At 35.5% G+C, this 27,034-nt stretch overlaps 1 protein-coding gene across 1 annotated transcript; it reads right to left on the reverse strand.

Moving 5' to 3' along the window:
• Positions 1 to 383: 383 nt before the first annotated feature.
• Positions 384 to 2,728, reverse strand: LOC149234384 (uncharacterized). The gene is made up of 5 exons (XM_089461159.1): positions 2,235 to 2,728; positions 2,011 to 2,070; positions 1,724 to 1,794; positions 1,399 to 1,601; positions 384 to 1,004 (listed from the first exon to the last, which is right to left on the reverse strand). Exons 1-5 carry the CDS (start codon positions 2,561 to 2,563, stop codon positions 843 to 845), a joined length of 825 nt encoding a protein of 274 aa, XP_089317285.1. The 5' UTR covers positions 2,564 to 2,728; the 3' UTR covers positions 384 to 842.
• Positions 2,729 to 27,034: the final 24,306 nt, after the last annotated feature.

Consider the following 27,034-nt stretch of genomic DNA (forward strand, 5'->3'; position numbering starts at 1 on the left):
TTAAAATCTGTGAACTAAATTGTTACACATAATGAATTGAATATCATGAGTCAAAATTCACTCCAAGTGCTCTTAACAAATTTTAAGAGTTGTAATGACAATCCAATCATTGTTGATGGCAATCTAATCATTTTTAAAATTCATTAGTGCATCTATTCATCATCAATACTAAAATGGGTGAGCTAAATTGTTATATATAATGAATTGTATGTGTTTACAATAAAACTTGATCTTATTCTGATTACTAATTTACTTTTACGATAATCCAATCAATCTTGAAATTCATTAATACACCCATTCACCATCAATCTAAAATCAGAATACTAAATTATTACCTATAATAAATTAAATGCCACCATTAAAACTCACTCCAAGTCTCTTAACCAATTTTAACCCTTTTTCGATTTGCTTAGATGACAATCCAATCTTTGCTGAAATTCATTATACAGAGTCACATCAAATATTACATAAAAACACATGGAAGAACATCTCTTCCACAGGCACAGTAGATGGCCTAGTTTCTACAGACAGGACTAGTACTATCCAACATTTTTACTCACCATCCTTATTCCAATTGTGCGTTCAGAGAATGGAACTCATCAGTTGCAAAGTTGAACGGTTGAATTCACATGATCTTTAGCAGCCAAACCAGTCCATATGAAAGTTAAGAAGCAGCCTATCTGAGTGCTGAAAGGCAGGCATTACAATAACCTCACCATGTTCAATTTCTGACACCAAGCGGTCGATCCTCCTAGCAAAGGGGCATTTGAGTCTTGTGTAATCAAGAAGCGTTGCTAAAAAAGAAACCAATCTATGTAACTGTAAATGTTGCTTGTATTTCATTACAAGTTTGATTGCGAGTTGGTTTTTTCTATGTGGGTTTGGGTAGCTTCATCCTGGTCAGAATCAGATTTAGAAATGTCTGCCTTTGCATTTATCAGCCCCTCCAAGGCCTCCATTGCAGTCTCTATGCTTGTCTCCACAATCTTCTCAGTAGAAGTTATCTGAATCCATCACAGTTCCAGTATTAGCTAATATAAATAAAACAAAATGTATTTGTAAAGAATGTATGGGCATCTTTATGTAAATTGCAGATTCAGGAATATTTAATATGGGCAAGGTCAAATAACTGAACTCGCTCATGTCCATTTTGGGAATCTACAATGGACTTAAACTCGAGGGTATTTAGATTATCTTGATTAGAGTTATTTCGAGGGTTATTTATGAAATATTCAAAAATATGTCAATTAAATTTATCTATAATTAGGAGAAATGATTATCCAAGTATATTGTTGGAATAACCTCAAAAAAAAAATATGAAATATGTAAAGATGATTAGTTTCATATAAATACATGTAATGTTTGTGCTGTTTCTGCATCTTGGAATTAAATATTTACCCGGTGAATAAATTCTTGTGTAGCATGGGCATCTTCGATCACTTCCTCAGAGAGGTGCTCAACAAAATGTGCTACTTTATTGATGGCTCCATCTTGAGGGAACTCCTCTTCTACATTTTTAGAGATCTCCTCCGTCATGGTTGCCAATTTCTCTACTGCCTCTGCTATATCTTCGACCAGCTCTGCTACTTCCTCCACATCCCCTGTAGTTTGTTATATCCAATCCAAACATTTCAATCAGTTTCCTTCATTGCTAAATTAATAGCCAATATTTGGCCTCTGTAACACAATGGAATTCTCTTGTTTACACAGAGAAAAGGCGTACTCTCTATTTTCAACAGATTAGCCATATGCCCGCCCCATAAGGTTACCATAGATCCAAAGAGCCATCGTAGCCTGCAGGGATTGAAAACACACAATTCAAAAGAAAGCTCAAGATTGAACAATTCTGATTCAGGTTTTCTGCCCACACACTTTGTTTCTAATAATTTTTTCAGAAGTTTTATTTCTTTATAAACACAGAAATCCATGAAATCTTTATTCACAGGGCATTTAAATCCATATTGAGGATTAAGAAAGAGAATTGAATAAAACACACCAGTGATTACTGACCAGTGTGGGACAAACCAGAAAATATGATTTTCATTTCCATTTAGGTTTATATCTCTGGATCTGCATTAAGAATTCATAATTTATTAGTCAATATATAAAACCAACTTTATAAGTAATCCTAGTTCAAGGGTTGGTTCAATAAAGCTTTCATCAATGTAATCTACAGAGATGGATGAATAAGAATGAGAAAAACTCAAGAACAATCAAAGTCACAGAATTCTAACCTGTTTTCCCCTGAAACATCTTTATCCTTTTCATGATTATGTGCTTTGGAGTGATCAGAGAGGTGTCTTACTAGGTATGCATTAAATCCCACAGGCTCAGAAATACCCATTCTTCTGGGCTGTGAAAGGAGAGCACCATAGGCAAATGGCGGTTGCCAAATATTGGCAAACCTAAGATGTCCAGGAGAAGAAAATGATGTAGAATATTTGTGGGGATTGACTGGATAATTGCTCCAAGAAGTAGATGTGGCCGATTGGACAGTAGGCAAGTGATTGATGGAAGCAGAAGGGGTTGGTCGCATGAATGATTTACACTTAGGGCTACTCATTTGTTGTTATTGCAGTGCAGATCCTAACACAGGTTCTGATGAAAAATGATCAATTACTTTGTTCGCTGAACTGCTGCCTGAGAAATATTTGTTCTGTAACAAGAATTGAATACCTTTCTATATGTTCTAAAAGTTGAAGAGCAAAATACGTGAATTTGTGAGTAGTGTTGGCAAATAGCTGGAGTGTGTGATGCAGAAAATTGAATGATGGGTTCAAGTTATATACGTTGCACTGCAATTGATTTATGACTTCCAAAACATTGAAGCAATGGAGTCATCTCATTAAAGACTTGGCGTGGACTCTTCAAATTGTGGCAAGCCGTGCGAGCATTATTGTTTAATAAAGAACTTAAGAAGCTGCAAGCTTCAAACACATTTGCACAAAGTTGCGTTTGTACAACTTCATTTCAAATAAAAAGTTGCTTGCTCCAACATGCCCACACACATATATATTCTTTCTGTTTTTGTTATTAACGGCTTCAAGTTACATACATAGCACTGCAGTTGATTTATGACTTCCAAAACATTCGAGAAAAATGAGTCATCCGTTACAGACTTTGCGTGGAGTCTTCCATTTCTGTGCCTGTGAAAATTGTGGCAAGCTGTGCGAGCAAGATTCTTTACCAAGGCACTTGAGTAGCCGCAAGCTTGAAACATATGCACAAAAGTTGGGTTTGGACAATTTATAAAAAATGGATGGGTCCAAAAAACACATCACTTTACCCCCCACATATATATATATTATAGATTCAATTATATATATATATATATATATATATATATATATATATATTTTGAAAATATATAGAATATATATTAATTTTTTTTAAGAAAAAAATTACAAAATTATTTAACCTTGAAAAAGCCATAAACATTATAAAAATAATAATAATAACCAATTTCTTCCATGATTAATATTTTGTTTTAGAAAAAACCAATTTTTTCAAAGATGATATTTTGTTCTAAGTATTGAACAAAAACCATGATAAAAAGATATCAGAAAAAAGGGCACCACTAATCAATTGATCATTATAGAATTTATGGATAATAAATGTTTGGATATTTCATCTACTTTGATGTTTAGCTCTATGTAGATGTGTGAGAATGAAGTGTCTAATTAGAACTCCTAATGTACTCTCATTACTAAGTATAGACTAAAGATTCTGAATTTTGAAAAAAATATTTGTAGTTTAGTGTATTGTTATTTTGGAGTAGCATGGAATCTTAAATTTGGAAAGATCAATTTGCTTATCATAAAATGGAAAATGTATTAAAAGAAAAAAAAATAGAAAGCTTAATTAAATATACACTATATAATAAAGTAATTAATAATATATATTAAAATATATTTTTTCCCTATATAAATACATTTTCTATATATATATATATATATATATATAATAATTAATGATATATATTGGATTTTTGGATGGAGTGTTTGACTTGATAAAGGGTGGGGTAGGCTTTTGTCGTCTCACTTGGTCACATGGCCAAGGGACATGGTAGCATGCCCCCCTTAAACACATTGATATGGCACTTGTCAGTGGCATAGGAGAAGTTCTCACTCTACCGTTCAATGGCCAGTACATGAATAACCTTCTTTATGATTGCAATCCTTAGTGGGTCTCCTTAGTCTATCATTGAATCCTCCCACCTACGATACAACTTTGGTTACCTCGTGCAACTAGTCTTTTGTTGCAGCCATTAATGAACGTCTTAAATGTTAGGTTGATGGATATAACTCATATCACATTAGGTGGTAAATTTTGGCATCATTGCTTCTAGCGAGGAAGCTTACAATTCATCATTATAATGCCAACTCCAAGAACAAAGTGACATTTCATGTTGTTGGCCTGGGGCAAAGGCACCTTATCCACCTTTTCTCAGCGCCATTTGTCAATGTAGTTCAAGCCTGCAACATTCTCCCCAACTTTTCCATCGACTTATCTGAGCCCTCTCTGCATGGAGTGAAGCTCGGGGAGAATACTCATAATAATGTTTTTCTTCGTTGCTCCAGTGTTTTCCGTCCATAACTTGCAGTTGCAGTAATTTTCAATTTCTAAGATAATTATCTAGAAAGAGAAGTATTATCAATTGTAAGTTTTTCTTTAGTGAAGATGGGAGCCTTCTTTTATTCGGTCTTGCCATCCTTCCTCTTAGGTTTTCCAACTCTCCTTCTCTCTTGGTATTTCCAGTTACCTTCATCTCTTGTTTGGTTTCATTTTTCTATCATGTTGGGTTCTTTAGTTCAGTTTCTACTGCATTTTATTGCTCTTTACCATAGATTTGGTTTGGTATCTGCAAGGTTGTGCCTCTCGAGTATCTGGGGGGCTAGGTTTCTCTAGGTTTGTCTAGATATTTCTGCGTTAAACTTCTCTAGGCTCTCCTTTGAGCCTTCTCCTTCAGGCTTGGTTGTGATCTGGGTTGTCGTTCCACTGTCCACCTTGTTGAGAAATCAAGGAGCTTGTAGATTAGATGTGATTTCTCTTACTTGATAATTACTTGTGAATGTTGTTGGATTTTATTAATTATTTTATCTTTTCTTCATCAAGTAATTACAAAAAAGTACAAAACATGAAGATCACAAGAGACAAAGAACACAAAGATGTAGGCTCCAAGCTAGGGAAAAACCCCACAAGGGGGAAAAACCAAAATTCCTCTTCTTATAGAATCAGATCAAAGTGAGATATCCAAGACCCAAGACCAAGACCAAGACTAAGACTGCCACAAAACCCCGAGCCAACCCTCTTTCAACTCTCTTCCAACCAAGTCAAAGTGAACGGAAGTCAACGCTAGTCAAACCTTATCAAATTTGGTTAAACACATAAATTCAAACCAATTTCACAAAGTTGCCCCAACACCTTCGCACATGAACAGAAACAAGCCAAAATCCTAGTTTTTCTCTCTCCTTTGAATTCTCTTCTCCCCCCTTTGACTTCGTTATTTTTCTTCTTCTATTTGGCACATAATTCAATGTGTTAGATGTGTGTTTGAATGAGGCTGAAGTGTCTTCTATTTATAGTTGTCCAGGAGGTCGAATAGGTGCCTCTTTTAGGGTGACTTGTCTAGGGAGGGCCGACTTGGTCTTGTGGATGACAAAATGACTTTTTGACTCCTTTTGACTTAAGATAAAATAATTTTCTTTTTCTTACAAGGAGTCCAAATAGGACTTTGACTCAAATACATTTCTTTGACTCATAATAAATTTTCTTTTGACTCAATAAACCCTAAAAGCATGAAGACCATACTTTGACAAGAAATAAAGTAATAATAATGATCATTATAAATGACTATAATGATTACATCAGTAGTATATTTAAATTTCATTATGAACACTGACACTAGTTAGATTTTCAACACACCTCTCTCTCATCTCTCCCATGCCCAATTCCTGAAGATCCTCTCCTCCTCGAAAACAACTTCTCTCCTTATGCAGTAGACATGCCCCAACAACAAACTCGTGTTCACTGTGATGATGTGTATTATCAGACTGTGGGGAATATGGATGTACAAGAGCTTAACTCAAAGTTGAAGGTTCGATAGTGTGGTTCCAAGTGGTGACTCCCCCTCTAATCTAAGCAGAGATTACTCAGGATGAGAGGGAGATTTCCAACTAGTGACGCCTTCTCTTAGACACAAAAATTTTGGCTAATGTGGCAGATTGGATTCTTGATGCAAAATACATGTGTAGTTGGTATAATTAATATATGTACGCAATGGGAATTTATTGACAAATGAAGTGTATGCTTCGTAAAGTCTTATTTGATAGGTAAAAAAGTCGAGATGACCTTCTCATATCTCTAGACCACGTGTAGTGTCAAATTTCTATTTTGGATCATTGGTTGGAGTGCATTAAAAAGAATCTAGGCATTCCTCCAGATCTTGGCTTCTCTTCTAGAAGCAACAAGAAGCCTATTCCAGTAGAGGCCACAGATACAAACCCTTCTTCCTAGCTAATATCTTTGTGTTATGGTTTTAGTTTCTTAGTTTTGTGTTATTTCCTTAGTTTCCTCAAGGCCTTGAAGGCCTGATATATTGCATATGTATTTTGAATTTTTCCTCTCTAGGCAATATTTTATCTTATGTCTGTCTGAAAAGGCTACATTTTTTTATATGGTCGAGTTTCCTTAATGACTAACCCCTTTAAAATGTCCTTGCTTATTATGTAAAATCTTGATCTAAAGGAATAATGATATATATTGAAATATATACTCTTAGAATTCAATATATTTTAAATCACATAGAATATATCAATTATATATGTGACTAGAGTATACACTTAGTATTTAAGTAGTTAATGACATATATTAGATTTTGTATTATCATATTTAAATTTACTTTAAATCGAATACAATATATTTTAATGTATATATTATTAATGATTTTCTTGTGAATTATGTATAATTTATTTTGCTAAAATAAATAATTTAAAAAGCTATAATGATAATATTACCAATCTAGATTCATCTAAACCCCAGATCTATCAAGTGTTGAGAGGGATCAAATCTCTTGAGGCACAAACCTCTTTTATGAGTGCAAAAATTGAGAAAATGTTCACACCTCGAGAGATTTGATCTCTCTCGACGCTGGATAGATTTGGGGTTAAGATGGATCTAGGCTAGTTTTATTCATTTATGATCACATAAAATTTGTTGAACAATTGATTATTTTGATAATTCTAAATATGCTAAATATGTCTAAGATTATTCTAGTCATTTCAATTTTATTTTCTCAATTACCTTAGTTTGTTGATATTATAGACACTGTTAATAACTTGAATGATGAAAATTTGATAAAATAAAATTTTCAAATCCAAATTGACAGAGTAATAGTGTTGAATGATAAAAAATGTGAATAATAAGAATGTAATCAATTTCAAATAGTCTTCATTATGATCAATCTCAAACTATTTTCTTCTAATGTTCTTATTATTACACATGGTTGTTTTCCCATCTTTTCATATCGATCATATAAAAATGACGGTTGAAATCAACGACGATTCAAATCTTTAACTAGATCTATTGTAGTAAACGACATACCTTGTCTCTCTTGCTCTCCAATATTAATAATATTTGTTGATGTTTTGAAATGATAGTGTCACTCTAGCACTACATGCACATCAACATCTTAGACTTCTCAGTGGCTGACGAGAAATAACGCGAATGCTATCCAATAGTTTAAAGCCACTTGAGTTGGAGTTGAGTCCACGCCAAGAGTGGTGCAACTTATCTCTTCTTGTCTATCAAGGAGTTGTAGACGATGAGGAAGAATCTTGTACCTATCAACCCTGACAGTCAAAAGAAAAGAATATAAAAAAACTAGCTATCCTAACCCTAAACATAAAATTATATACAAAAGTAGCACACTAAACAAGACTTTAGGGTTTTGGCCCTAGAGTACTGTAGAGTCTCAACTGCATTTCTTTATGAATAAAAAAAAATGACCACAATACATTAACCCTATGTAAGATAATTGACTACAATACCCTTTATATGAGAACAATTAAATAAATGATAGTCTTCCTATTAATTTCAAACATTAGCTACATAGATGAATAAATGAATAACTGAAGGCATATTGTATATTAAATGTTTCTCATTAATGGTGTTTTAATTGTTGTTTGATATATTTATATTATATTATTAAAATCTTAATCATTTTTTTCCAAAGGAAAAACGGTAACCTTTTATTAAAGAATTAATGAAAAGTTACACCAGCATATGCAATAGAGCATTCAGAGAGATGCCATATGGCCCGCAGCGTTAGGAAACTAACGTGCACAAAGAGATAAGAAGAGAAAAGAGAAGGAAAAAAAAGGGGTAAAAGGCCTGACTTTCGGCTGTGAGTAAAACTCACGCTTCAGGTTTTTCTCCCCTTTTTCTTTTCAACCTTGCGCCACTCTCCCACAGTGGCCTCGGCTGAAGCAATGACTAACTGAGTTGTTACATTCGGATGCCCTGTTTCTTTATCTGAATCTGAAGTGTCTGAGTGATGTTGCCGTTTGATGCCTCCCATGCTTTGATCCACGTTTGTCATCTCTGCCTGATTTTGCTGGGTCTCTGCCTGATTTGAGAGTGGCTGTGAATCCTTGTTGACTGCTATATTTTCCTTCTGGTTCTCTATTTCAACTTCCTCTATGGTGGTATCATCCTCCTCTGCTTCTGTTTCTTCCTCTTCTGATACTGAGGGAGCTTTCTTTCCCGCGGTTCTCTTCTTTATGACATAATCTATGTTCTGCCATCCTTTGTGCTTCCTTTGTTGTGGCTTGCTCTTGTTAAGGCTTTTGCATGCATTGAACAGATGGCCTGTTTGTTGACATCCCCTGCATCTGAAAGCTGTATTCTCATAGTCCAAAGGTTGTTTCCACTGAGTATTGTTGAAATGCAGAATGATGCTTTCCGGTAACCCTTGGCTGAGATCTACCTCAACACATATTCTAGCAAAGGTAAAGATTCCTTTTAAATGTCTCTCAGTATCAATCTTTAACATTTTCCCAAGGGTGTTTCCTATAACTGATAAGGTCTTGAAGTGCCAAAAATGTATCGGAAGGTTATGCAACCTTACCCATACCGGCATCCTTGATACCACCATGGTATTTGGATCAAACTCCGGGAACCAAGGGGTAACAAATAATCCCGCACTGCCCCAGAACCATGGTCCTTCAGTGAGTGCTTTTTCCCTTTCTTCTTCAACGCGAAAGATTACTATGAAGAAACCCTTCGAGCATAGATGGATCTGGCAGTTTGTTGTCCAGACCGTGTGGATCCATTGGTACAAAGCATCCGTTTTTGGCCAGAAGCCGTTAAATCTACAAATAACTGCTTTTTTTTGTAGATCTGAGAAAATGCCCTGTACCTCTGGGATATCCAGCGGAATGGAGGGGCTCTCTGGTACTTCATCCACGATATACTGCCCTGGAGGTGTATTAACAGCTGAATGTTCTTTCCCCTTTTGAGGTTCTTTCCCTTTTGCTGCGTCGCGGTAGGATCCTGTAGGTTTTGATGTAGATCCCTTAGATCCACCTCGCAAGCGGTGGTTGAGGATTATTGTTGAATCCTTTGCAACCTTGTAATACTGGAGAGTGTGTTGTTCCTGCATGCATACCCCAGAAAATATTAGGATTTGGAGTGCCACTGGAATTCCCAATCTGTCCTGTATCTCTTTTTTTAGCTCCCAAATACTCATCCGTTCCCAGATCTGCACACAAATGTGTCTGCCTTCTGTAGATCTGATGAAGATTTGTTTCAAATCTGCTATATCTGCCTTGCTCAAATCCCGATTTTCGGATTGGTATCCTGGATCTGACGAAATATCATTTTGTTTCTGCCTATCTCTGTCCGGATTTGGTAGATCCATCCCAATCCTACCATGCGGAGCCCTGATCTGCTCTACCGAAAACGGATGAATCTTAATACTCTGGAAGGCCAGGTCCTTTTTCCCTGCCCATACTTGATCCGAGATCGGCCATTAAAATCTTAATCATTTGTATGGTAGACATTATTAATTCATAATGAGTAAGTCTTGATTAAATGGCAATTAAACATTGTGAAAGATCATTAATTAACCCCTTTTATTGTATAATTTTAGTTCAACAAAATGACTTTATTGGGGTTCAAAATTATGACCTTATGACCTCCAAGTTGCATGACAAGTGATGTTACCATTAAATCAGACATACAACTTGTGTAATTGATTCTTTTACTCTATAGTTCAATAGTTGCATATGTATTTATTTTATGAAAATGAAATTTTAGTTCATTCTGCAAACTGTATGGTTAAGTTATTAATGAATAAAATTTTTATTTTCACAACAATTAAATGTTAAGGGAACGCTAGCCAATAAAAATGAGCCATTAAAATCAAACATAAATAAAAATATGTACAAAAGCAAAACTAATTAAAAGAAGGCCGCTAACTAAAACAAATATGAAATAAACTTTAAAGTTAAGGAAATAGTTAGCACATTATTTACAAAAAAAAATTAGGGTTGGTGAAGAAACAAGCAAATATGGTAAAAACTGAAAGATTTATATAACATAGAAATAAAAGTGAAATTTAAACCATATTTGAAAACATAAACCCAAATGCCAGAAACCATTGAAAGGAGATTTGACCAGCAAGATAAATCCTTTTTTTATTGCATTTTCACGTGAGATATGTAAGAAAATGGAAAGGTGATGCACAATCGTTTTAAACTTGTCAACAGTAAAAAGAATATCACATCCTTTGCTTGACTATAAACCAATAGAACTCTTTGGAGACCATATGCCATCCCCAAAAGGTAATTACAGCGCCAAAGAGCCATCTTACCCAGCGTGGCATACACGAGAAATTATGATTTTCGTCTTTGTTTATGTTTATATTTCTCGACCTTTGTCATACATTGAGATCACATGCGCAAGAGGGATAATACAGAGATACAATTGCCATTCGTGTTCTATATAGTCACTAAATGCTCGATTGATTCCATAAAAAAAATTCTCCATGGAGAGCCAATGCATGAAACTTTTTATGAGAAGGAAATTAGATGTATCTCTCATGCATTGTGAGCATGCACAATACATTATTATTATATCTCTGGCAGCACCAAATGTTCTCGGTAGTGACAACGCTATTTGGAAGGAAATCATCGTATACTTGTATGTATATTTTTTAAAATTTGGGAATGATATATACCATACTCATTGTAGGATAATGTGACAACATAGATATATTTCACTACCATTTTCATTGGGCTTTAAATGAGTGTTGGGGACCTCCTTTGATCATGAATGTGTGTTGGCCATATGGTAAGATTTTATATATATATATATATATATTAATATATTAAAACATATGAGTGCAAGATATCCCACGTGGATGTTGGGAGGAACCATGAATTACATATATGAGTGCAAGATATCCCACGTGGATGTTTGGGAGGAACCATGAATTACATATACATGGTTACCTCCTTCATATCAACTGATGATGAGGGTGATGATGAGGGTGCTCTTTTGGTTGCTTTCAGACTTTGATTTGGATGTTGGAATGGGCAAGTGCCCTTTTGGTTGCTTTCAGACTTTGACTTGGATGTTGGAATGGGTGATTGGAACCATTATAAAGATGTATTGGGGGAGGCCTGAGAGTGATACACCCTTTTGATATGCCGTAGTGACAACACTTTAATACAAGTTCTGAACATAGTTCAAAAGGAATTAGGTAACACAATTCTTTGTTAATGAACATAGGAGAGCCTAGTCACAGTAATAAAGAAGAAACATATATTGGTATTCATAAAAGGCCCGAAATTATATAAGTGAATATTTTTTTTTAAACCATGTAATGATGAGTGGATAGTGAATAATTTTAATGCGAATAAATGAAGAATTTTATTTTTAAAGCTTCTCTTTTTTCGATAGCAAGAACTTTTATAGATATTTCAAAAAGGGGACAAATTCCCTTTTGACTTAGACAATGTTAAGAGGGTTCGGGATATACATTTTTTTTTATGATAAACCTATTTCTTGTTTGGTTTATGACAACCCATGGAGTGCATTTTTCAATAGGAGCTATGGGGATCTTTTTCTTTGGAGGGAGAAAGAAGATATTTTCTCTTTTGTTGATTTTTTGAAGGCTACTGAGGCTCTTTTTGGAAAATTTACACTACATACATATGAATGGAGCTAGAGATAAGAAGACACCTGCAATGTCTTGCAAAACATTTTTTTTTAAATTTTTTATGTGTATCAACATTGGCGACTCCACAAGGTGGTTCACATATTATGAACTAGAACCTAGAAAGACTCTAGTGATATCATGAAATTGAGAAAGGCAAAAGTCAATAAGGTAAAGGGGAAAAAAGAAGTGGGACAAGGTGTGTAATAACAGGGATAAGAACATGAAGTCATCAGTGCGATAGAAGATGAACCTTCAGGGGGTTGCATAGGGCAGGACAATACACTCAAAAGAAAGAAGGGGGAAGTAATGAAAATCCACTATTGTGACTGGCACTGTCTTCGAGAAAGAGCCTTCACATGAGAAAATCAAGGTCAGATCATGTAGGCTCTGTAAGGATGAGCACGATGGTATTTAAATATTTGTTTTGTTCCTTGTTTTCATCACAAAAATTGGTACATTAGTGATAAGTTATGCATAAATACATCTTGCTTGTCACCATTGGCTCATTCAAATCCAATTGAATTTCACCTTCTTACATAGCAATAGATATTGTGGATGAGGGAAGGGAATGCTGATGAATGTTTATTGGCAGAGGAAAAAAGTGATACAAAAGAAAATAAAAGCAACAATAAATCGAAACAAAACATGTGACAAGAACAAAACCAAACTAGAAGAAGCTCAAATTTGTGAATCAAAGCAATCAACATAACATAAAAGAAAGCAGAGCATGACATGATGTTGAAAGCAAGTGAAAGAAAGAAAAAAAAGCAATTTTTTTTTTTTTGTATTTTTATGTATTATGATTTATTTATTTTGAGGGTGTTTATCTATGTATATGTTTAAGATTCAAGACTATCTAATGAACACATGGGATGAAATTGAGCATATAATAATGCTTCTTGAGTCTTACACCCAATATTTGTAACTTGTTGGATGACAATTAGGCAAGAATGACTACCATGCAAACCAACCAGTGTGTCTAACGGTGAGAGTGGCTTAACAAGAAGCCAAAAGTATTGCTGGCCACATTGCATAACGTACCAACCAATGACTGTGCGTTTACATGTGCAAATTATACTAGAAGAATAGTAAGACTTATGCACAACGAGATCAAGGCTCATGTCAAGGGAGGTATCGATGTAGTATTGGTCATATTTTTCCTCACAAACATAAGGGAGTGTTGATGCATGACATGTTTCAATTGATCGAACTAAATAAGTGTCTCCAAAGTCAGGAACAAAAACTTCCTTCCCAATTTCATTAAAGAATATTTCATCATCTATATCATGAGTAGGAAGCATTTTCAAGACTTAAAGAGAAGATTTCCCCTTCAAGCTCGTTAAAGAACACTTCATTGTTCTCCATGTCATGGTGTGGGCGTTCATCATCGAGACTCAACTCTTCATAAGAAAATACTTCGTCAGGGAGAGGTTCATTAAAGGACGTATTATCTTTCATATTATGAAAACACCCTTGAGAATAAATGTTTGGCTCATCTTTATCATACTCATCATACATAACACTACAAATAGGATAAAGAAGGTCAAAACTAACCTTAGGACCAAGGTTATCATCATATATGGGAGATTCATTAAGGAATGTATCTTCATCCATATCATGAAAGCATTCTTGGTGACTAAAGTTAGACCTTTCTTCATTAAAATCATCAAAAATAAAATTATCATTTAGATTAAGAGGGGTGAGATCATCTTTGAGCTCATGATTATCATCACACATGCAAGGTATAGGATCACGATTATCATTTATTATGTTAGGTTCGAGATCTTCTTGAAAGAGCAGGTCATCGAATGGATAGACATGACATAATGTTTTTGGTTCAGTCAGACAAGGAGCAAGAACAATCACTTCACATGGATCAGGAATCACAAGTTGAAAACCTGTATACTCCCATCCATCAGAAGTAGCCTAGATTTCCTTCTCTAACCTATATTGTCTTTTTTCCTCAAGGAAAATTTGGCAAGTTGAAGGATCATGGATGATTTCACATAAATCACACCAGAGTTCAAAATGTGGAAAGTCGGAAAAATCATTGATGAATTTCTTAAAGAGAGTAGGCTCGACACGATTAAGGTTCTAGTCTTTTGCCTCTCCATATAGCATAAGGTGAAACAAACTAGAGGCAGTATAAAAGTCATAAACTCTTGTTAATCAACAAAAATCAAAGAATTTGTTAACATGGTCTTTGGAAGACTCGGAAGGAAGGCCAAAGATGGGGCAAAGATGCCAAGGCAAGCATTCAACCAAGACTTGGAAATAGTTGCACATGTTGTATGACAAGAAAATCAAGGAGAGCGAACCTAATTCACTCCCCAGTATGGTTGCTAGAAATATGTTGATGTTTTGGAATGATAGTGTCACTCTGGAACTACATTCACATCAACATCTCAGACTTCTTAGCGGTTGAGGAGAAGTAACATGAACACTATCCCATAGTTTAAAGCCACTCGAGTTGGATTTGATTCCATGTCAAGAGTGGTGTAACTTAACCCTTCTCGCTTGTCAAGGAGTTGTAGTTGACGAGAAAGAATCTTGTAGCTAACAAACCTGACAGTTAAAATAAAAGAAAACAAAAAGACTAGCTATCCTAACCCTAAACAAAAAATTATGTACAAAGGAAACAAACTAATTAGGAATTTAAGGTTTTTCCCTAGAGTACAGTACAGCCTCAACTACACTTAGTTTATGAATTAAAAAAAATAATGAAATTGACCACACTACACTAACCCTATGTAAGATAATTCACTGCAATACCCTTTGTATGAGAATAACTAAATAAATGATAGCCTTCCTATTAATGCCAAACATTAGATACATAGATGAATAAGTGAAGGCATATTGTATATTTGATGTTTCTCATTAATGATGCTTTAATTGTTGTTTGATATATTTGTATTATGATATTCAAATTTTAATCATTCTTTAATTGTTGTTTGATATATTTGTATTATGATACTAAAATTTTAATCATTTGTATGGTACTCATTATTAATTCACAATGAAGATGACTTCATTAAATGAAAATTAAACATTTTGAAGAGAATTAATTGACCCTTTTTAATATGTAATTTTAGTTCAACAAAATGACCTTATTAAGGTTTGAAATTGCGACGTCCAAGTTCCATGACAAGTGATTTTACCATTAAACCACATGTACAACTTATGTAATTAATTCTTTATTCAATAGTTCAATTGTTGCATATATATTTATTTTATAAAATGAAACCTTAGTTCATTATGCAAAATGTATGAATAGGTTATTTAAATGAACAAGAATTTTCTTTCACAACAATTAAATGTTAAGAGGGCCTGTAACAAATAAAAAAAAGTCATTAAAATCAAACATAAATATAAAAGTATAGAAGCAAAACTAAATTAAAAGAAGGCGGCTAACTAAAATGAATATGAAATAAACCTAAAAGTTAATGAAATAGTTAGCACATTATTTACATAAATTAGGGTTAGTGTAGAAACAGTAAAACATAGTAAAAAGTGAAGAATTTACATAACATGGAAAGAAAGCACACTTATTACAATGATTAACAATAATAAAAAAGAAATTAACACATTTATACAAAGTGCAGTAAAGGTAAAATCTGAGAAATAAAAGTGAAATTTAAACAATATTTGAAAACATAAACCCAAATGCTAGAAACCATGGAAGGGAGATTTGACCAACAAGGTAAATCCTTTTTTTTAATTGTATTTTCTCATCAAAGTACATTTTTTTGTAGAATGAGATATGCAAGAAAACAGGAAGGTGAAGCACAATCATTTTAAATTGGTCAACAATGATCAAGAAGATTGCATCCATTGCTTGGCTATAAACTAATGGAGCTTTGCAGTCACATTCCATGAGACACTCGAAAGAGGAAACACATGGACAACATCTAGGTATGAAAAGAGGGAATCCCTTGTTCAAGATTGTTTCTTGCTTCTTATAGATTTCTTCAGGTTAATTCATGGCTTCGATCTTCCTCAATTTGTTGTCGAGTGAGAGCTTAGTGTTTGGATTCGTAGCATTTGTTTGAAAACTATCCTCAATCTTTTAATCTTTATTCAATTCCTCATTATTTACACAAAGTATGCATGTATATTTATTTATTACATGGTTGCTCAATGTGTAAATCAATATTCCTTGTCCAATTTGTTATAAAGAATTTTTTCTTTGACTTGTATTCTTCCTTAACCAAGCTACAACTTGTTGTGCTCTTTCTTTCTTTCTTTTTTCTAGAAGGGGCAAATGCCCAACACTAAAAAAATGCATATGATTTTCTGTATCTCCTGTCCTACATATATTATTAACCATCCTATAAATTGAAAAAATGAATGAATTACCCTACCTAGATTATTTCAGGTGGAAAACCATTAGGTTTAATTCTACAATGATATGTTAATATTAATGTCCATAATCATACATGCTGAAATATAAAGGACATGATACAAATCTAATGTGATTTGGAGATACGAGACATGAAATGCTTGATGGGAAATATTTCCAACTCTTGGATATGCTCTTGTAAATTTCATGTGAAACCAGTGACGTCCCTGCTCTCTTAAATTTTGAGAAGAAAACCCATATCAGTCCAATCATTTCAATCTCATTTTGGCCAGCATTAGAAGTTGAGAATCATTTTGCTTCTACATGAACTTTAACTTGTACATAAATTTATTCAATCAAACATCATTAGCAACCTCTACAACACACTATCTCATCATTTCCATAATTTTAGCTCTATGTCGTGATTTCATCTATTGTTGTAACCTTCAAGTGCTCTTTCAAATCATGGTAGCGAGGAACTCCATAGTCAGATTCCAGCAAGCTCGAGCATGCAATTATAAGAGATACCATAAATTTTTACAAAGACGACAACCTCCTGAAGCATGAACTCTACTCTGCATTCCTTTTCTAAATATTCCTTTCATTTTCTCACAATTTGAATATTGGCAATAAGAAGAGCATCATTGGGAAGCATGCTCTAGAAGATCTAAGACTATCCGTAACTGAAGTAAATGTTGTTTCCAAGCTTCTTTATTTTGTGCATAATGATTTTTCTGTTGACGTGTTGGAGCCACCAACATTTATACGATCTCCCTGATATGAAGTCCCAATTAGACCTCACACCATTTGATGTAGGAGTTTCATCTAGAATACGGCCTCGTTGCTGATGCAGTGGGTTTGAATTATGTGCCTTGGCTGCAATAACGCAAAGAGTGATGTATGGTGACTTTGGTGGAAAGAAGTGTGTGACTCTACAGAAAGTCAAGTGCAATGCATGAAGGTTCTAACACACAAATAGAAAATGAGTGAGTCCCTTAGAAGCCTGTAATTGTACGCAGCTTGGAAGGAAAACACGAGCATAAAGACATCACAAGCTAATCTACAAAATAGTTCACAAGTTAACAGTGATGAAATTTTTACAACAACAAGCATTCAATGAGATTCGTACCAATGGAAACAAAATAGTTCATAAGCATAAGTGTAAGTTAAATAACATACATTGTAAACATAACAAGAATAGTCCTACTATATTCACAGCATATGCACGAAAACGTGTCGTCTTTGAGATTTTATTAGGTGAAAGTTCCAATCATACATATAACATTGACAGACCATTAGCCCCAATACTGGAACATGAAATCAACACCTACTCCTCCAAAGAAAAATACTCCCTCTACGCTACGGAGAATCCAAGGCTCTCACAAACTCCCAAGCTCTCGATTCTAAGCCTAAGCCTAGCCTAGCCAAAAGCTTGGATCCCCAAAAGCCCATTACATTAGTTATGAGGGTCTATTTATAACAAAATGGGTGACTATTCACTTCCCCTTGTGACTATTGGAATTCCCTCATGACTCTTCAACTTCTTTACAAAATGACTCTTTACATTCATTACATCATGACTCTTCACATTCCAATATTGACACTTGGAATTCCACTTACAAATTAATTACAAAAGAATATTATAATACACTCATACCCATATAAGACAAAATTGGGTAGAGCCAACTAGACAACCTAATAAGATAAAACGATTAAGATTGATTTTGGGGAAACTCCAACTCAACAACTTCCACTTGATGTTTCTCGGTTATGTAATGGTGCCAATATTTGTACTGCGCAATGACATCCCTAAAATTTGTGATGGTGTCAGGATAGAAGCAGACTCTAGCCTCCATGGAATATGGGTATATTGACTTGGAACCAGTCTATGTTTACTTCTTGAGTAAGAGCAACATTGTGTTGATTTGGACACAGCCACCAATGTACTTTTGCATATTCTGTCTATTTACTTATAGATCTACCTTGATGGCTATTTGTATCAAATGTTCAAAGTATTTTTCATTCTCCTTCTTGACCTGATTCCTATGCTTGTTCTCCGTGAGTGAGCTGACTGATGGGATGTCGTGCGATTTCACCAAGATGTCCAAACTATTATACAATATTACATATGAGGCCTGAGTGTTGGTTATGAACAAGGCGAGCTATTTGTTATTCTGGATGAGCATCCAAACCTTTTCTTTCTCCAAGTCTTCCTCTTTCCTTGTCTTCTTTCCCAATTCAAACAGTGCTCCTTTGTATTGCATTGACAATTCATGCACGACAACAATAGTTGATTGCATAACCTTGAGAGTTTTGACATAATATTTACACTTTTGTTGCAACCCATGCAAGTGGATAGCTTCCTTATGCACGATAAAAAGCTCCTCATAAAGACTCCACATGGTCTCTCCCAATGTCGATACTTCAATGAGTATCATTGCCTTCAGTTCTTCTAGATAGACCTATGTGGGAGCTGAGTTTCGTAACTCTACTCAAATATGTTCGACCTCTTGCCTAATAGCCTACAAGTTCTTTGCTAATTATTTATTCTCAACCATCAAATAGTTCATGTTTGACTTTGTAGTACCTATGAAGGCCAAGTTGGTTGTGGCAATGGAACCTAGATTCTTCCCAATGTCTCTCTTGATCACCCTTTCTCTGATAAATGTAGGAGATGTGAGGTTGTTCGGAAAATGTTTCTTCCTTGCTTGTACAATCTTTTTTTGAAGCTCATCATAAGTTAGATTGTATGTGTCCATAACCAGACCGTCATCAAGAGGGATAATTTCCTCTTCCTCACTTGGAGCTTGCTCTGTCGGAGGATGGAGAGATTGAATGGTGACTTGTTGTGTACTTGGATTCAGGTCAACATCTTGATTCTGCAGCTTTGGTTCCTCGTCCATGTCTTGGATCTCAATCAACTCTTCAATCTCTTAACTAGGCTCTTTAGCCTGTATCTGTTTTCTCTTCTCCTCTAGCTGCCAATTTTTCCCTTGTTCTTCAACTTGTCTTTGCATTGTTTCTTCTGTTATTAGTTTTCACCTTTCCTACTCTGCTTGCTTTTGTCTTTCTTCCTCCAATCTCTTATGCTGTCATTCTTCCCTATGCTTCTTTTATTATTCCTACACCCTCTGTTTCCTCTTCTTCTCCATTGCTATGGCCACTCTCATAATGACTGGATCTACTTTCATCTTGCGGCTTCACTCTCCCCCTGGATTGTGCACAACCTTCCTCTTTCCCTTCTCGCGCACTGGGTTGTGCTCTTCTGTTGGTTTTCTCTTTAGAGTGACTTCTTGTTGTGGAGCAACCTATGAAGTTCCTGTAAGACTAACTGGTTCATGGGACTTGGAGGCATTGTAACAATTCTTCCATAGTTCCTCCTCCAGCCAGTGAAAGGTCCCACTTAGCCACTGGAAATGGATCCTCGTACAATGGTCTCTACAAAATTTTTTGGGATCGTACGGATTGAAGTCTAGAGTACCAAATGAAAAAAATTCTATTGCCTTTCCTTCGGTATCCGTGACTTTTAGATTCTTGATCTCATACAATCTGATTTGCATAGGAAGAGTTGGCCAAGGTACTTTCTTCTTCCTGTGCAAAGATGCTGACAAACTTGTGGAGAGATGATATGTAACTTCTTGCATGACTAACTTATCGGTGGCATACCTCGGTATAAGATGCAGAGACTTCTATTTGTTGAACACCCTGAGGAAAGTTCCATCCGGTGAGGCAAACCAATTTACTATCTCTGACATTGCTTCCATTGCCCCACGTGATATGCAAGGTGGCTATTCTGCAAATATAAACTTGTACAACAGAATGAGGAAGTGATCAGTTAGCTTTCCATTACTCGTTTGTGGCTACACTCTGAATGTTGCTTGCAATAAACATACATGGCAAGATCTCGTGTTATCTAAGTCGAATTCATGCCAAGGAATGCATTGTGTACATAGATTGCATCTAGTAGATATGTATACATGTAAAACCTAGCTTTCCCACCCTTGGGTGACTAAGGGAATTAGATACATGGATCTGCAAATGCCGAGCCAACAAATTTGACCAATTGAATGGTTTACCTTCATTCACAACCTAGTTTAGTAAGAATGCCCACCCTTCAAGAAAGGTCTTGGTACTACGCTGACCGTAGATTCGGCAACATAAATCAATCAAGATCTAATAGGCCCTCCTGAGAGATTTTTTCTTGTATGTATTGGTGGGTATCTAACGAAAATTTATTGGCTCTTTTACCCAACCTTTAACAATGTCCTTAGTGCTCAAGTAGCTGGTTTTCGCATAGAAGTATGAATCCATGAGTGATCATGGCTCAGGAAAATGGTACATGAGATGGTAGTCTATTGCTAGAAAAGAAGCAAACCTCTGTCCATTGGAACTATTGAGAGTCGTGTTAGTTCCAGTCTTCGCAGCCTGTCACCAGGAATCAACATGAGCTCTTACTATGTCTGGTTTTGTTAGATGTTTTGCACATGATGCTCAACACAAAACATGTCACAAGTGTGTCCATCAAAAGAATCTCGGAAAAATATTTCCAACACTCCCGTAACCGGTTCTTGGATTAGAAGAAATGAATGAGTGATTCTTGGTTATGCATGTTTTGAGGTTAGTTGCTGCACACAATGACAAGTTTAGTACAAAATCAGTTTTTGAAATAATGGTAAGGAATTTTTCAAAAGTGAAAGAGGTTTTTGTTCATCACATAATAAGTAACAAAAACCTCATTCATTTTATGCACAGGTGCTACTATGTGGGAGATATACGGTGATATTTGGAGCCTACATTAAAACAAAGCAAATTTTTCATATTTTTTATTGTTTTAGTCATTTTAGTGCGGGGCCATTTTACAATAGATGGAAAGTAATTTTGCAAAACCCAAGGATTTTTTTGTTAAGAACGAGCCATATAACAAAAACCTCTTTCATTTTATTCATAGGTGTCATGGATTGGGATATGTGACTAGATCTTTACAGCTCATTTTCACAGATTCAATTTTTTAATGATTTTTTGTTTTAGAGATGATTTTGTGGAACAAATTGCGAGCTACTGGAAAAGAATTTCCAAAATTTGAGAGAATTTTTTATCCAACATGACCTTATATACAAAAACCTCTTTCAGTTTTGTAACAGGTGCTATGTTTTAAGAGATACGAGTTCATCTTCAACACCTATTTTTAGAAATTCAGCCCAAGTTTAATGTAACTAATTCTATTTTGAAGAAAATGGTTGAGCTCAATCCCTTAGTACAAACTATATATATTTTATGAACTTTATAGTGTAGGGGTTGGATTTTGGTAGAAGGTTGGACTCTTGAGAAAGCATTGAGCTTCATTGTACACTCTTATTTTCATTTTGGCTAAGGAATTGAGACCAGGATTTGCAGCACTCTTTCAGATTCATGTGGCAATTTGTATTGGTATAGTGCTTCTCTCTGTAATTGTGAATTTTGTTATGTATGCCATCATATATCTTATTTCTTCTAAACTAAGCAAACAAGAGTGTATGTAGAATTCATTGAAAGTGCAATGCTCTACTTGAGGTTTGCTTTAGTTGTTTGATGTTTTCAGTTGTCTGAGGAGGATTCATGATTGCCCTTGCCCTCTTCAACACCTCACCTGTCTTTTCCCTCCATCTCATTAAAATTTAAGTGCCAAAATGATTGCCTACCTTGCCCCATCGAGATCTCTGTAGAATTGAGCCTCAATCCCCTTACCCCAAAATTTGCTTTCCCCTTGATTCCAACAAAACCCCCAAAAAATCAAATCAAAGCCTTGTACTTCATACCTAGCCTAAAATCAGTTTTTATTTCAGTCATCTCAAGCCCCATTGACTATCTTTTTGCTGAGATTGACCCGGAGAGAGCCCCCTCCTGTCCTCGTAGGGCTCGCTACGAAGCTGAGCGTGGTTTGATGTTGGCCCTGGATCCTACCTTTTCAGCCTGAGGTAAATCTAGGCACTAACATAGTGGCAACCATACTGGGGAAGAAATTGTTTGTTTGTTAGTGTTCTTCATTTTATAAACTACAGACAGAGTCTGAAGATTAGCCAGGTAGCCTTCGAAACATTTTTTCTTTGCATTAGCGCAAGTAGATAAAAGCTACTTCAGTCAATCTCCGATCTAGTTTATGAACTGAACATCTAACTTGCAAATTGCCCCGGTACATTCGGGAAAGATCATTCAAGTTGCAGATCTGATTGCTGATGGTGGACAGCGGTCTGACACATATGAAGGCTGAAATCATCTACCTGGCGACTCCACTGTTCGAAGTCTCAAGTTTCAAAGTATTGATGGTGGCTCCACTGGCTAAATGAAGGAGTCAGATGTTGCTTCTATTTGTTCAAGGTATTCATGTATCGATTTTTCTAATCTTCCTAGTTTTCCTAATCAATTACCAAAGGATGCATACATTTTGAGTAATGGCCCTAAATTCAATGGGGAAGATCTGAATTTGAATCTAGAACATATAGAAAATTTTAAAACATTTGTGGACATTCTTAGAGTTAAAAAGGAAGATGGCTTCATCAGATTGTTCTTTGATTCGTTTCAAGGCAAATGTAAAAAATGGATTGAAGGTTTTCCTATCAGATCTATTAAGTCCTTTGCAGATTTTTGGTATATCTTTCTTGAAACATGGATGGAGAAAGAGGAAGAATTCAAAATAGAGGTGCCCTCTATTCAAGGTTTTAGAGAATGGGAAGATATGTGCACGGATGATGAGGTAGATGAAAACTTTGCTTCATCTCTTTCTTCTTATCTGAAATCCTGTCGATGCAGCCATGAAGTTAAGCTCAATTTTTTGCAAGAGTTTGCCATCAAAATTGAAGGAGATCTAGCTGAATTGGAGACCCAAATACAGTCCCAGGATTTGGATTGTCGAGTCCCATTCTTTGGGGACCTTTTTCAGCAGAAGGAACAGAAGGTAAGGCTGCCCATGGATATTTGCATTGATAGTTTGCAGTTGGAATCATGTATTGAGGAGTTGGGGCAGCAAATAGAGTTTGGTTTTTTTGATCCTATTGCAACATACATGGAATTTTATTTAATTAATTTATTTATTTTTATTTATTTATTTATTTATTTTTTATTTATTTTTAATTTTTATTTATTTATTTATTTATTTATTTTCAGTTTGAATGATAGTGTTGACACCTAATCCTTGTGATTGGGTGAATTATTGTAAATAGATAGATAGGAAATATGAACAGTCATCGGGAGACGAACTGAACAGTCTCTCCCTCATGTATATAATGAGGACCTACCTGATGGAATAATACAGTCAAATTTTCTGCCCTATGGAGTTACTGCCTGGCCTGACATGGTATCAGAGCCAACTCCTTTTTTAGGTTTTATGCACTTTGTAACTCCCTATTCTGCTCCTCTGCTTTCCATTCAAAAATGCTGCCTGTTCATAAATATGGTAGCCTGCTCCACTCTGTCACCTGAATGTTACTGCCTGCGCCCTCTTCTCTGACCATTTTTTTCATATTCACTGTAAGCTGCGCTGCTCATCCTCTGAAATACATTTTGGACGTTGTCAGAGGCGTTAGAGGATTTGAAAATCGTAGGCGTTGGAGGCAGGCAGAAGCGAGCGAGCATTGAAATGAGGTGAGGTTAAGATTTCCCTCTGCTGTATCTATGAATCTTATTGTTATGCTCTGTAGTGTTCTCCAACCAGTCGGCTTTTCCTTAAAGAGAAAGACATAGCTGTGGTATTCGCTGCCCATACATACAGTTACGCTGTGGTCTTAGCTGTGGTATTCGCTGCCCATACATACAGTTACGCTGCCCATGTTTTACCTCTCACAACGTTGTCATGCTGTTTTGAAAAGCTTGAACGATTGGCTCCAGAAACGTTGTCACATATATACGCTGTGTTAAACGTTGCTTTACATAAACGCTGATGTTTATATATTTATTAAGTATAGGTAACATGGATTTGGTTGCACCCTATGAACATGATTCATGCAAATTCCAAGATTGAATTTGTAATCACGTGAAAGGTAAACTAAGCAGGAATCTGTGGACAATGAAGAATCGATGCAATCATCTATTAACTGATCACATTTCTGAGCATTTCACAGATTCAGAATTTACGGTGAGAGCTGGTTATTTATTCATCTTCATCGTCGTACGGGCTGAATATAAGTCGTATGGTCCTTTTTTGTGGTTGTCACATGGTAATTGAGTTTTAAAAGGAGACGTATGCCATATAATAGTGGATTTATATGGATTTATATAAAACTTATATGAAGTTTATATGAGATTTATATGGTGGATTTATATAAAATTTATATGAGATTTATATAAGGTGGATGGATTTATGTGGGTAATGCCCTTTTGAGTACAATTTTACTGTATATTGGCAGAAATATTTTTCTATCAGCATAAATAATTTTTTTACAAAATGCATTCAATCATATCCATGGTGGGAATAGTTCTTACTGGCAAGGAGAACTATCCTGAATGGTCTTGGATGATAAAACACACCCTCATCTTCAATGAGTTGTGGAAAGGAGTGTGTGTCGGAGAAGGAGACAATGACCCAGTACAACCTACCTCAGACAAAGAGCTCATCATTTGGGAAAACAAGAACAGAAAAGCTTATGCATTAATCGTAGCATCTGTAAATGAAGAGGTGAGTCGCCATATTTCGTCATATTCAACTACCTTTGAAGCCTTACAAAAGCTGAAAGAACTCTATGACTCACATTATACACTTGAAGTTGTCCAACTCATGATTAAACTCTTCACTCTTGAACTACAAAATAATGATCCTCTTGCTCTTGCATCTGAAGTAAAGTCTATAATGCATGATATCAAATCTACTAAGGTTGAATTGGATATTCCTCTTATCGCTTTTCTCAAGGCACTTTATCCTACTTACTCCAATTATCTTGAGTCATTGCAAGCAAATGGAAATCTCAAAGATATAACCTTTGACTCTCTTGTGAAAAAGTTTGCTGAAAGAGAGAAAGCTTTTGGAAAGAAGACAACCCCTGAATCTTCTGAAGAGACTGTGTGCCTTGCTCATAAAGAAAAGCATTCTGCTCAAGATTCTACAAGAGGAAGAGGTGGACGAAGAGGAAGAGGAAGATATTTCAGAGGCAGGGGGGGCAGACATTCTCAAGGAGAAAAGGTAGATTTGCACTATATTCGCTGCAAAAGAAATGGATCACATGATGCCTCTACATGCAAGCTACCATGGGACAAAATTGAGCAGAAAAGAAACCAACAGAAAGGTAAAACTGATGATACAGACAAAGGTAAAGCACCTGAATCCGCTCACTATGTTGAGGCACAATGTAACATTGGAGTAAATGAAGATTTGTTTAATGCTTCACTTGCTTCTTGGAAAAATGATTGGTTGCTTGATTCAGGAGCAACCTCTCACATGACTCATAGAAAAGATTTCTTTGAAGATTTCATTGACAATGTTGATGGAGCAATATACTTTGCAGATCAATCAAAAATCAAGCCATCAGGGCTTGGCACAATCAGGCTTAAACTGCCTCGTCTTCCAGACTTTCTTCTGCATCATGTTCTATATCTCCCACAACTGAAGAGAAACTTGCTGTCCTTGGACCACATCCGCCAGCAAGGTCACTCCATTCATATGTTTGATGACAAGCTTGAGGTAAGAAAAGCATCTAACCACTCACTTGTCATGAGGGGAATAGAAGAAGAAAGGCTTCTCAAACTGCAAGGAACCTCTGCTCATGCACAACATTTCTCATACAATTGTCATCATGAAGAAGGTATACTTCCATCAAGTTTATTATGGCATGCTAGATTTGGACATTTGAACTATGACAGTCTCCACTTATTGAAGAAAAATGGTGTTGCTGGTTTGCCTACAATTCCTAGGAAACTTAAGCAATGTGATGCTTGCATTCTAAGAAAGCATAGAAAACAATCTTTTCATGATTCACATTCAAGAGCACATAGGAAGCTTGACTCATTCATTCAAATTTATGTGGTCCAATGCTTATTCCTTCTGCAAATGGAAATAAATATATCATGACATTTATTGATGACTACACTAGAATGTGTTGGGTTTATTTATTGAAGAACAAATCTGATGCTTTTCAAACATTCAAGAATTTTCATAAATGGATTGAAAATGATGCACAATCTCATATTGGGTCTATTCGCACTGATAATGGAAAAGAATACACATCAAATGAATTTGAAAACTATCTTCATCAACATGGGATCAAACATCAAACAATTGTGCCTTATAATCCCCAACAGAATGGTGTAGCTGAAAGAATGAATAGGACAATCTTAAATATGGTACGATCCATGCTTTTCTTCAAAAATGTAAAGATAATGTTTTGGGCTGATGTTGTTCTATGTGTTGCATATATAAAGAATAGATGTCCATCTAATGCTATAAGAAACAAGATTCCTTATGAAATGTGGTATGCACATGTTCCTTCGGTAAAACATCTCAGGGTCTT

Source organism: Pinus tabuliformis, chromosome 8 (assembly GCF_031772625.1).
Source record: "Pinus tabuliformis cultivar Carrire ecotype Pingquan chromosome 8, CPIR1, whole genome shotgun sequence".
In the NCBI taxonomy this organism is placed as follows: domain Eukaryota; kingdom Viridiplantae; phylum Streptophyta; class Pinopsida; order Pinales; family Pinaceae; genus Pinus; species Pinus tabuliformis.

Bases quoted from the DNA above. Each gene is read 5' to 3' on its own strand.
- LOC149234384 (XM_089461159.1), bottom strand. From the start codon at position 2,563: ATGAGTAGCCCTAAGTGTAAATCATTCATGCGACCAACCCCTTCTGCT. The intron at 1,795-2,010 runs GTCAGTAATCAC...CAATCCCTGCAG, and splicing joins TTCTGGTTTGTCCCACACTG to GCTACGATGGCTCTTTGGAT. The intron at 1,602-1,723 runs GTACGCCTTTTC...AACAAACTACAG, and splicing joins TAATCTGTTGAAAATAGAGA to GGGATGTGGAGGAAGTAGCA.